Raw genomic sequence first — 12,094 nt, forward strand, 5'->3', positions numbered from 1 at the left:
TGCCCGCACAGCGCATCCTGCATCCCGCACAGCGCTGCCCGCACAGCGCATCCTGCATCCCGCACAGCGCATCCTGCATCCCGCACAGCGCTGCCCGCACAGCACTGCCCGCACAGCACTGCCCGCACAGCGCATCCTGCATCGCGCATCCCGCATCCCGCTGCCCGCACCCTGCACCGCGCACGGCACTGCCCGCACTGCCCGCACCCCGCACAGCGCTGCCCGCGGCCCGGGCGGGGCCTGCCGGTGACGCGGCCCGGGCGGGGCCCTACAAACGAGCCGGCGCCAGGCTCGGGCTGCGGCGCTGCCGGCCGGGCGAGGCGGGCGACAGCGGGCGCTCGCAGCCCCCGCTCGCAGCCCCCGCTCGCCGCTGCCGGGCGCGCTGCCCCGGACGCCGCCGCCACCCTCGGGCGCCCATGGAAGAGCGGGGCGAGCGCTGCCTCCCGGCTCCGCGCCCCGGCGGTGAGTGAGGGACGCGGCGCGCCGGGTGCTGCCCTGGGCGGCGTGGGAAGTTGGGGCTGGACGCGGCTGCCGGCGATCGCGGCTGGGCTGTGCCGGCCCCGCGGAGCGCTGGCGCTGCCGCCCCCCGGCACCTGCAGCCGGCAGGTGCGAGCCCGCGGGCGAGCGGCGCTGCGGGGCTGCGGAGCCTCTGCCCGGCCGGAGCTGAGACAGAGCTGTGCCCAGCTCGGAGGGACCCTGCGGGGCTGCGGAGCCTCTGCCCGGCCGGAGCTCAGGCAGGGCTGTGCCCAGCTCGGAGGGACCCTGCGGGGCTGCGGAGCCTCTGCCCGGCCGGAGCTCAGGCAGGGCTGTCTCCAGCTCGGAGGGACCCTGCGGGGCTGCGGAGCCTCTGCCCGGCCGGAGCTCAGGCAGGGCTGTCTCCAGCTCGGAGGGACCCGCGGCGCTGCCTCGGCTCTCCGCTCTCACCGGTCGGGCTGTGGGAGGCAGCGCTGTCGGGGAGGGGAAGCCAAGTGTTCGGCAGCACCTGGCCAGGTGCGGCTTCTGGGCACTTTCTTCATCTTCTTTCTCTGTGGCAAAATGACAAGCACAAGTCAGGGTAGAGCGGTAGGGCTCTGGAAGCCGGGCTCCTGCCTGACGGGGGAACACTTGCAAAAGCTCTGCTGAGCATCTGCGATCCGCTCCCTCCCGTAATGCTGGAGCCCGCGGGATGCAGCGTGCTGAGCAGGATGAGCTGCAGAGGGCTGGGGGCTCAGTGCTCTTTGGGGGCTGTCCGGAGGGCACAAAGCCTTAATTCGAGCTCGTTTCTGTTTTGGAGGACTGGCACCCTAGAGTAGTACAGCAAAGGCTTGGTTACTGCAGTTCTCCGTGTGCTTTCCAAGGATAAAGGTGTGTGCAGTTCAGATCTTTTGGGAGTAAAAGGATGCTGAGAGGGAGGGGTGGTAGCCTTCAGGTGGGAGAGTTTGGGTTTGGTCTCATCTTCCAGCCAGACATGTAAAAAATAAGGAAGGGGCACTCAGCTGGGTACAGGCAGTTCACTCACCTCAGCTGACTGGGAATAAAAGTACATTATTCTCCTTCCTTTCTCTGTTAGTGCAGTGGGTTAAAGGCTTTCCCAGTTTCAAGTCTGTTCCTCTTTGGATTTTGGTGTGGGAAAAAGCAATACCTGTGAAGTTCCAGAAATATGCTTGAATGGCACAGGGATAGAATGTCTGCAGGGAGCATCTTTCTGGCATGAGAGATCCATGCAGTGCCCATTCCCACTGAGAGAGCCTCTGCAGTATGTATGGCAAATGGAACATAGTAGGACAGGTTCAGTTTGGTGAGTGGCTATATATTCTCTGGCTATCAAACTTAATTTGTAAGTATAAATATAACTGTTGCAATTTACATCTGCCAGCATTTCTTACCCTCTTGAATACATGCATTTCTCACATTGCTCAGAAAGGAGCAAGTACATTGCTCAGAAACCTCTCAGTAAGAGCACAGCTACTGACATCAACTTTAGCTCTCTCTTGCACATCCACCCTTTCAGGACTCACCCTGGTTTTTTCTCCTTTTTCAAAAATGCAGAGGGTTTTTATACCACATAGCCAAAAAAATACCCCTGGTAGGTCAGCAGGAAGGTTATGCATCTGAAGCAAGGGCAGCTATTGCAGTGGAGAGACCCTAATTTAATACAGCAAATTCCAGTGTCAGGATTGCCAGGTTGCTGTCTGTGTCCCTCCCCTTGTCAGGATACTACCTTGGTTATTCTGAACTAGCCATATGCTTGCACAGGCATTACAGAAAAATAGAATAGGTGGGAAACACTTTCCAATACATGCATGTATGTATGTATAGATAAATACAGCTCTTCTCTATTTCATTAGAGGAAATAAAAAATGCTTTATTAGTTTCACTAACCTGGAATATCTCCCTTCCCTCATCTAGAAATGCCACTCATAATGCATAAGATATCAGAGCTCAAAAACTTGTCAAAGGTGATGGATTTCCATGAAAAGTTTTGATAATGAGAAAAACAAACTGTAATATGCTAAGGCAGACCAAGATGGGAGATCATGCTGGTCATCTTATTTGTTTGTCCAGAACATGAGGGTTCCCTCCAGGTCACTGTATGGTGCTTTGCTTAGTAAATGGATTGGTTTAGCTAAGTCTAATACAGTGATGACCTCACCAGTATTCACCCTGCTCCAGTGTTATTCTGAAGGCAGGAGAGTGGAAGACCTAGAAGTCTACTTGGAATATGAACTGAAGGACTATATGAGGTGTGGAGATTTTCTTGTTGTTTGTTTGTTTTTATTTTTGTTTTAAATATTGGTATTTGAAACAGGGCCTACAGTCCTGTGTAAGTGACATGAAATTGCTTGGCAGAGGAAATGAGAATGGGATTGCTTAGTCTCCTGTGTTGCCTATTTTAATACATCCAGTTAAGGTGAGCCTGTGTACTGAAAGGGGGCAAGACAGGACAGAGCCATCTTTTCACACACACTGTTTTCTTGGGGACAGCTTTGATGAATTAGGCAGCAACTCCTAATTGCAGTCTAACTGTGCAATAGATTTCTGCTTCCTAATTAGAATGTGACCCATTTTGCTTGGAAAGTGGGATGGGGAGTAATTTCTGGATTTTGAGTTGGGCATTTAACTTTATGGGGGGATAGAGAAGGCAGTGATTCAGTGTACCCTCTTTATGAAAATGTAGAATCCTGACCGGTATTAAAAAAAATTACTAAAAGGTGTTAAGGGCATTACATGTTACTATTCAGTACAAAAAATTTTGTGCATTCTGAGCTTTTCAAGTTATTTTTATTCTGGTGTGATGTCCCATTTTATTTTTACCTTCATGAGGTTCTCTGAAATCTAGGGTATTTTCTCTTTTAACAGTTTTTATGATCTCTTGGCTTGAAAGACTGGAATGGTCCCTTCTGACCTTAAGAAAGAGTGCATGTTATATATAACCACAGTCTATTGTAAATTTGCTACCTTACTGCTCACACTGGAGCTGAACTCCTTTAGAAGTCATGAACTGGTGGCCTATCTAATTTGCATAAACTGTATTTATCACAGCAGGTGCACAAACACAGCAGATTTCAGCCAAAAATACTTCCTACCAGGTCAACATTTCTCAGCTTGTGAAGTTCCCTGTCCCAAAATTTCAAGTCCTTTTAGACCGTATTTCTGAAGTCTTAGTGCTGGCAGACAATATCTCTTCTTAACAGCACTGAAATTATGATTAGATTTCTTAACATCTAACTATAAAAGTTAAAGCCATGGTTTAATATCTGCTGGTTGTGCAGCAGTTTTAATATAATTTTGGAAATGTGCATATCATCTAGGCACTGTATGCCAGGTTCATACACTTACATAGAATTTCACATCCCTTCTTGATGTGCAAATTACTTTTTTGATGTATCATGAGGTGATCAATAGTTTATGGTTTTAGAGACCTTCAGCAGTATGTAATTCTATTTCATTTATTATACTTATCTCTGTAGCTCTCACTAATGTAGGAAAGTATTTGTAGTTCAATCCTGGAAACTAGAATTGAAGCATTTCATTGGCAAGTGTTGTTTAAAACTTTTTTACTTTTGTTAAAATGGGGTTAAAAAACAAAAGTGTATGCAGTGGGAAGTATGGGAAGAATTTCTTCATGGAGAGGGCATAATAGATAAAAATAACAAAATGCAGAATATATTTTCAAGATGTTTCATAAATTGAATTAATTTATTTGTTCTCTTTCCTTTCCTACTCTTGACTGAGCTTTAAGTGATAGCTGTACTGTGAAGTTTTATGTTATCAGGGTTCCAAGTGGCACTTGAGCTAATATAAACAACTAAGGAGTATATCTTATGGTGGACAGAGTCTACCCTTAGAGGATAGGAATATACTGCTCATATCAATGAGTTCTTGAAGGTTTCAAGTACACTGCAGTTGCTCTAGTTCAGTTTTTTAAAGCACATCACTGAATGCAAATGTTCAGAACACTGAGCTTTTATCAGTTTAGGAAGTTGGTTATCTCAGTTAGGGGAATTTTTTTTTTTTTTCCAAGAGAAGAAGCCAGCATAGCAGATGTGTGGGTTGTACTGCACAGCAGCTAGGTTTAACCACCAATGTTAGTCTTACATTTTGCTGTACTGTGTGCCCAAATATGTGCAAGGGAAAATACAGTCCACAAACTGTCCTGAGGTTCTGTCACATCAGCAAAGCTAAGTATTCTTTATAAGAACAGAATGTCTCACTCAGATTTTCAGCTCTAATCTCCCTCTACAGACTAACTTCAGCAAGTGTAGTTCTCATTCAGTCCAGACTCTGTTTTTTCAGATGGCAGTACAGAGATCTCTCCAGTGAAGAGATTCAGTTCTGCAAGGAAATAAAGTGAGGCCACCTGAAACTTAACCTGTTTGTCCCCAGTCCCTAAAGAACCAGGAAAACACAACTTCTCTTTAATGAAGGTGAAGTCACTTGGATGCTTATGGAAAGGATGTGGTCTTACCTCTCCCAGTTGCTGTCCTGGTCCTAGTAACTGGGTCCCATTAGCTCTGCTAAACCTGTGTGTTGCTGTGGGCTTTTTTGGTGAGGTATGTCCCTTTCAAATCTGCCAGCAGCCTCCTAATGCTTACTGACAGCCCTGCAGACACTCACTGTGTCTCTTCCTACCCACTTGGGCAGCTAACTCAGAGGTTCTTGTCAAAGTTCAGAGCTAAATATAACCCCATCCAATTCCCAGCAAAAAAATGAAGTTACCAGTCCAGGAGGAAACTACCTTATTTTTTTAATGCATATTAAACTAAGAAGTGTATATAACCTAGATATTTTAATGCCTCCATATGTGTGTGTCAGTGGCATTGCTTGAACTGCCTTTGTAAAATGGTAAGAAATAGGCAGAAATTACAGAATAGTGACACATGTTTCAAAGAGTACTGAAACATGCTTAAAAGTAAATGACATGTGACAGCCTCTGGCCCTCATTCTGCATTTACTGATTAAATTTTCTATTTATTTCTCAGTTACTATTACTCTTGAAGAGGTTTTAATCATAAAGTCCACATTGAATCTGGTTAAATAAACAGGATGGCACATTTCACTAATTAATTGGAGAAAGCTGAAGAAAAGATTAAGCAAAAGCGATGAGACTTTTTGGAGAGTCTTGGTATAATCTTCAAAGCACCATTTAACATAAACTGTGTTTCTTTTACAACTTGCCTATTTACTTGTAGCAAATACAGTAGTAATGGCTGTCAGTTAAATTTTTTAACTAATCTGGAATAAAAAGTCATCAAGTGAAGTCATGTATGCTCTGCATGACTTGATGCAGTGAAGAGAATTCTTAAAGAAGAAAAGTAACTTGGCAAAGTGGCTGCTTTAAACTCCTCAGTGCATGCTTATTATTGTTTAAAGAGTTTTTCAGACCCACAAATTGTAAAGCTATGGAATACATGTTTGCATCTTTTTATATAAGCCACTGTAGTTATAGACAACAAACTAAGATTGACCTAAAGTATTAAAGAGAATGTAAGAGATGAGAGCTGAATGACAACCAATTTATATGCTGCTTTATTCCTGAAGACTACTCTTCTCACACATCATGTATTTTATGCTGAATTTCGAGGCACAGTTGTGTCCATTGTGTTGCATTAGTCTAACAAAACAAAATAATTGATCCAGATATCAGGCCTACACAGTTTGAGAGGAACAAGATAGAATGGGAAGAAAAGGCAGACAAAGCTTTATTGCCTGCAAACAAAACAACAATAGCACATAGGTACTCTGAATGACATAACTACTGATATGGTTCTTTGGAAGTGCATAAAATAAATGCTTCTGATATTATAGCAGTGTTCTGCAGTGGAAGACGTGCACCTGAACAAGTAGCTGAGGAGGAACAATGAAATTCTGTATGTCTGAAACAGAAGGTATTCCTGTGTTATTATGAGATTTCATGTTAAAACAAGAATCAGTTGCTTTTGTGTATTTAGAAAAAGCTGTGCCCCACAAAAGTCTTTAAGAATGGGAAGACATTGAGGGAGAGCTTCACTGAGGCTCAAAAACCTGCCTGCTACCACACCTGTAATATTCCACAGGTCTGATTTCAAATATGCCAGCTAAAACAGGAGTAGAGCTAGAGTGAAGAGACACCTTGCTGTCTTTTTCTCAGAAGTTCCTGAGAATATTCCATATTCAGCCACAGGAAAACTTGAATAAAAAAAATTCACATCTGACTAGTATGCAAACTATGAGTTACAAATTAAGAATCCCAATGAATTAATATATAGCATTAATTTTCTTTAAAAAAAACTCCACAAAATCCCCAACAACAGAAGAAAAAAAACCAACACGACCATCCACCCCCCCCCCCAAAATCCACCAGTGTGTTTTCTCTATGAGGCCAGTGGCTAAAATTTAGTCTTTCTAGAGACAGTGTGATACAGAACTTGGCCATTAGCTTAGAATATTTCAATCTGACTACTAAGAAATAAGTGTTCCTACCAATAGACTTTAAATTCACTTCTTTCCACACAGTTCAACCTGTTCCTCTCTGGAATCCTATTATGCTTTTCCAATAAGGTGTTAAGACAGTCCAGCTTACTATTTATGGAGCCAGTGACTTAAAATATACTGTGAAGTAAGTGGCTATTCCTTTAATCTGTGACCTTAAAATTCATCAGAGTTGATGTTTTGTTGTTCTTATATACAGAGCTGCCCGTCAGTCACTGATCCAGTCTGGCTGGTGCTGTATCCTGTGCTCCCATTGCTGCTGAATATTGTGGCAGCATAGCTCAGTGAAATTGCCTACATCGAATTTTGTGTCACCCGGTGTCTTCCCCCATCAACATCCACAGTCTGGGGCTATTAGGACTATTTCTTGTTAAAAGTGATATAGATTAGGCTGAGAATGATTAACAGGAATGGTAGGGACAGGGAAAGAGAGCAGAAGATTAATGATGACAGACAAAATGAAACTCTTTCAGACAGAGAAAACTTAACAGTGGCGAAAAATGGAAAAAACCCAAATTCTTCAGCAACCTTGCCTCACATCAGCCATCACAGAATAGCCTGAGATAAGGTATGCCCACAAGCTCAAAGCCTGTGGGCATACAAGGAGGCACTCTTAACTTCACATCTCTCATGACACTTTGCTTCTCTTTCTTCCCAGCTCGATTTCTGCTTCCTAACAATAATATTGCTGCCTTGTAGCCCATTAAAAATGGAAAAAGGGAAAGCACGGAAGTGATAATCAGTAGAAAACATCAGGAAGCAGACCTGTTCCATTCAGGATGGAGTCACGACCTCTGTAAATGCAAAGCTATCAAACAGAACTTCAGATTACTTAGAAACACATCATTAGTCTTTGTTGCACTGGGACTTAGGTTATTGTGGAAAAGTCATTAGTTTCTTTTCAGATTCTCTGGAGAATTTCCAAAACCTAGCCCTTGCATTTCCTCAGGTAGTTCGTATGCAATTTTATGTTTCAGCCCTTGTTAGCTGGCACAGTATGTGCTGTTCCAGCCTTAAATTCATAATTACAGTGTCCTACTAGGGCAAAGCCTTCAGGTACTCAGCTGTCATGGCTTCTACTTCCAAGTGGAGATAGACAATACTGAAATCACACCAGCCCTTCACTGAGGGTATAAAGCCTTTGGAAGACACTGTAATTCCAGGGAGCTGGTGTGCCCAGCCTGCTCCTACTTCAACAATCTAATAGCTCTACTATGTGTGAAAGCGTTACAATTTCACTTCAAACATTGCATTAAAAATACCCTGACCTTTAAAGGGTGTTCAGTGATGGTATTTAGTAGTCTTTTGATAAAGCCTAAAGTTAGTTCTTTGCATCACAGCAGTTTGCTGGCTAACTCTTGAAATGACCTTCAGGAGTATCCATTGTGTATTTTCTTTCCTGAGTATGGAGACGGGAACCACAAGTCTTTTAGTGTTTTGTTGATTCTATCATACTGTAGTCTATGGTTTCATTATCTTACCTCTTTTGCAGGGCCAGCTTGCAAGCCACCTATTTTATCCTTGGAAACAGTAAGCACAAAGTGAAAGTTAGCTTCACTTAAAAATGACACAAAATTCAGCTTTTCCTTGGTGTGCTATTTACCTGGAGCTCTTCTAATTCCTTCCTAGGAGAATATTGCCTTCTCATGTTGGACAGCTCTATCTATATTGCATGAGCCTTTTTCCCAGGAGGCTTGACTTCTAAAGTTGCTGTTACATGGTTCTTTGGGAGGCTATAATTCCCAGACATCCTACAAGACCCTCAGTTTTTAGGCATCTCTTTTGGTCCCCTCCACACATTTTCCTTTTTGTGTTTTGTTTCTAAGACAAACCTATTGTTGTAGACTAAAAAAAAAAAAATTCTCTTGTGATTGTGGTTGCAAGGAAACCAGATTTTTAAAAAACAGTAACTAGCAATACTCTGCGTGAAAATGAAAGTTTCATAATATTCACTTTTCCTGATGACTGGAAGTAATTTTCTTATGGCATTGTTGCATATGCCTGTCTTTTAAAACATTTAATTACACCAAATTATCTATGAGCCTGGGTTGGGACAGTTAAAGTTTGTTCAGTTTTGAAAAGAAAAAGATACTTGCAGTGTGGCTGAATATAAGATAATGTGCTTTTTCTTTTCCCTCTTTCAGCGAAGTTTTTGCTTGAGAAATACACGTTCGCTCAACAAAACAAAAACTGCTTTTAAGGGTTATTCTTGGTGGAAATCGCTCTATGCCCTATTACCTGCTTGAGTGAAACCAGACTAAGAACTTCTGTCATGGCAGCTTTTCTGCTGGGAGCTGTGTTGCTTATTGTTCAACCTCAGATAGTGCCTTCCAGACCAGCTATAAATTCAAATGCTGAGACTTCTTCTCAGTCTGTTCAGAGAGAGCTTTTAAAGAAAACATCTCAGAAAAATGACTTCAAGGAAAACATTCATTCTAATGGATCATGTCAGCAGCTGCCACAGACTATTATTATTGGAGTGAGAAAAGGTGGAACAAGAGCTTTGTTAGAGATGTTGAGTCTCCATCCAGATATTGCAGCAGCAGAAAGTGAAGTTCACTTCTTTGATTGGGAAGATCATTACAGGAATGGATTGCAGTGGTATGTTAATCAAATGCCATTCTCATATCCCCATCAGATCACCGTGGAAAAAACTCCAGCATATTTCACATCACCCAAAGTGCCTGAAAGAGTTTATAACATGAACCAATCAATGAGACTACTCCTTATTTTAAGGGACCCAAGTGAGAGAGTACTATCAGATTACACCCAAGTGTTCTACAACCACATGCAGAAGCACAAGCCGTACCCGTCCATTGAACAGTTCCTGATTAAAAATGGTGAACTCAATCTGGACTACAAGGCAATAAACAGAAGCTTATACTACATTCACATGCAGAACTGGCTGAAGTACTTCCCTCTTGACCATATCCACATTGTAGATGGGGATAAACTAATCAAAGATCCCTTTCCAGAAATAGAAAAGGTGGAGAGATTTCTGAAGTTATCACCGCAGATAAATGCCTCAAACTTTTATTTCAACAAAACTAAGGGCTTTTACTGCCTGCGGGACAGCGGCCGAGAGCGCTGTTTGCACGAGTCCAAAGGGCGAGCGCACCCACAGGTGGATGCCTGGCTGCTGGAGAAACTGCAGGAGTATTTCCATGAACCCAACAGGAAGTTTTTCAAGCTTGTGGGCAGAACATTTGACTGGCACACATTTGTGGCAAGTTAGTGGTAAGCTTCAGAACCTGTGTTCCAGTGTACAGTTAGAAGATTTAAAAAAAGGGCATTTAAGCTATTATTTATTTGTAAAATCCATAAATACTTCTGTACAGTATTAGATTCACAATTGCCATATATACTGGTTATATTTTTCTACTTGTTAAATTTGAAAGCATTTTGTATTGTTTTTCATGGTTGTTAACATTGTGTATGATGTGTCTATATAAAGAAACTAAATTATTTCATTGCAGAAGGTGCTCTCTTGAGAATGTGTTGTCTTTTTAATAAATAAGAAATTCATTTCAACAGAACATTTTTGAATTATTTGAATACTTTGGCCTTCCTGGACTATTTTCTCTAATTGCTAATGAATATGCTAAACTTTACCTTTCCATTTTTCTTAGTTTAAAGTGTGGATTAATAATTTCTTCTCCACTTGAAAATATTATTGTAGTTAATAAATTGTTCAATCCTGCTTTATGAAATTATTTCCTGTCAAAGTGGTGGTACTTACACATGTTGGGAAATGCACACCCAAAGGACAATGGAAGTTTCCGTGTAATTTGATATAATAACTGCTATACTTAACCTTCATATTCACTGTTATGACAAGTGTTCCTCAATTCTTTGGCAGTACAGTGCAGGTTTCATGGCAGATTTTTAAAGATTCTGTGGGGACCAGTTCATAAAATACAGTTAGCTGTAGAAATATGGTCAACCTGAACACTTCTTACAGTGTCTGAATGTATGCATACTTCATGGAGAGGTATGGTTGAGAGAATTTAAGCAATATAGAGACTTTTTCAAGGCTGCTTTTGACTGTTCCTACATTTCATAGCACATTTATACTTTACCATCACTGAAAATAAACACTTACACCAGAAAAATTAGTTGGTCTACATTCCAGTAAGCAGCAACTTCATTTACATAATTACCACATTTGTCCCCTACTTGAGGCTGTTTTTTATGAGTTTTCAGTTGCTTCATGCAACTGAAAATTGCCTATGGACTACTGTTTGTTTAATCTCCTTCCAAGAACCATGATGCCAGGTCTTGATTAGATGTGTGTTGGGGGATTAACCCAAATTCCAGGAACTTTCCTTGTTTTCCATCTGCTTATGATGGAAATTAGATGTTAGTACATTGGAAAAAGCTGCTGTTGCCCTTATCTACAGTGGTTTTGTTAGCCATCAGTTTCTGGAGTTAGAGTTAATTCAGTTTCCACACAAGGCTTCTTAGAGTACTTTCAGTCCAAACAACTGATTTTTATTTCATGATCTTGAGTTTAGTTGTTGAATGTACAATGGCAACACCCAGTAAATTTGAACTTGTAGCTGATTGTTACAATCCTTTATAAAATTTAAATGTAGGTTCATTCATTTTTTTCTGGTGAGCTAGTGCAAACTTGGGCACTATGACAAGGTATTGTCTGGATGCAAATATCCCATATTATGCCTCTTGCATGAAAATTTTCAGATGCTGTCCCTCTCTCTCCCACTCCTTGTGCACCTGCCCAAGCTGTATTCAACCTCAGAGAGGTTGGTGGTGTTTTATAAAGCCTACAACAAAATGGTAATGTACTCAATAAAATATTTTCTGAATTGCATTTTTCCTTTCTGTTTTTTTTCTTTGGTTTCTAGTTTGGAAGACCAGAATTTATGATTCAACTCCAGTTTAGATTTCATCTAAATGTTACTTAAGAACTTAGCTGCAGCCTGTTGTTGTTGATATGAAAGCAGTTTTTTGCTGCTGGGTTGTGCCTGAAAATCCACTGCTGACCCAGAATACACAACAAGAGGGAAAGTTTCTGGTGGCAGTAATGTCAAATCTTACATGAGGGAGATGCCAAAAATAACAGAATCATAGTACCATCATGTTTCCATTAAAGTTCTAGAAAAAGTTACGGAGATTTTGTGTA

General features: G+C 42.0%; 1 protein-coding gene across 2 annotated transcripts; it reads left to right on the top strand.

The window, feature by feature from the left end:
- The first annotated feature begins 290 nt into the window (after window positions 1-290).
- HS3ST1 (heparan sulfate-glucosamine 3-sulfotransferase 1) lies at window positions 291-11,782 on the top strand. 2 transcript variants are annotated; one of them, XM_056490138.1, is made up of 2 exons: window positions 291-462; window positions 9,096-11,782. In XM_056490138.1, the coding sequence occupies exon 2, from the start codon at window positions 9,224-9,226 to the stop codon at window positions 10,184-10,186; it is 963 nt and encodes a 320-aa protein (XP_056346113.1). In that variant the 5' UTR covers window positions 291-462; window positions 9,096-9,223; the 3' UTR covers window positions 10,187-11,782. The 2 variants fall into 2 exon arrangements, with proteins under 2 accessions (XP_056346113.1, XP_056346114.1); XM_056490139.1 differs by lacking the exon at window positions 291-462 and adding an exon at window positions 4,174-4,907.
- Window positions 11,783-12,094: the final 312 nt, after the last annotated feature.

This window comes from Oenanthe melanoleuca, chromosome 4, assembly GCF_029582105.1.
Source record: "Oenanthe melanoleuca isolate GR-GAL-2019-014 chromosome 4, OMel1.0, whole genome shotgun sequence".
NCBI classification, from domain to species: domain Eukaryota; kingdom Metazoa; phylum Chordata; class Aves; order Passeriformes; family Muscicapidae; genus Oenanthe; species Oenanthe melanoleuca.

Excerpts from the sequence above, each read along its gene's own strand:
- HS3ST1 (XM_056490138.1), top strand. The coding sequence starts at position 9,224 with ATGGCAGCTTTTCTGCTGGGAGCTGTGTTGCTTATTGTTCAACCTCAG.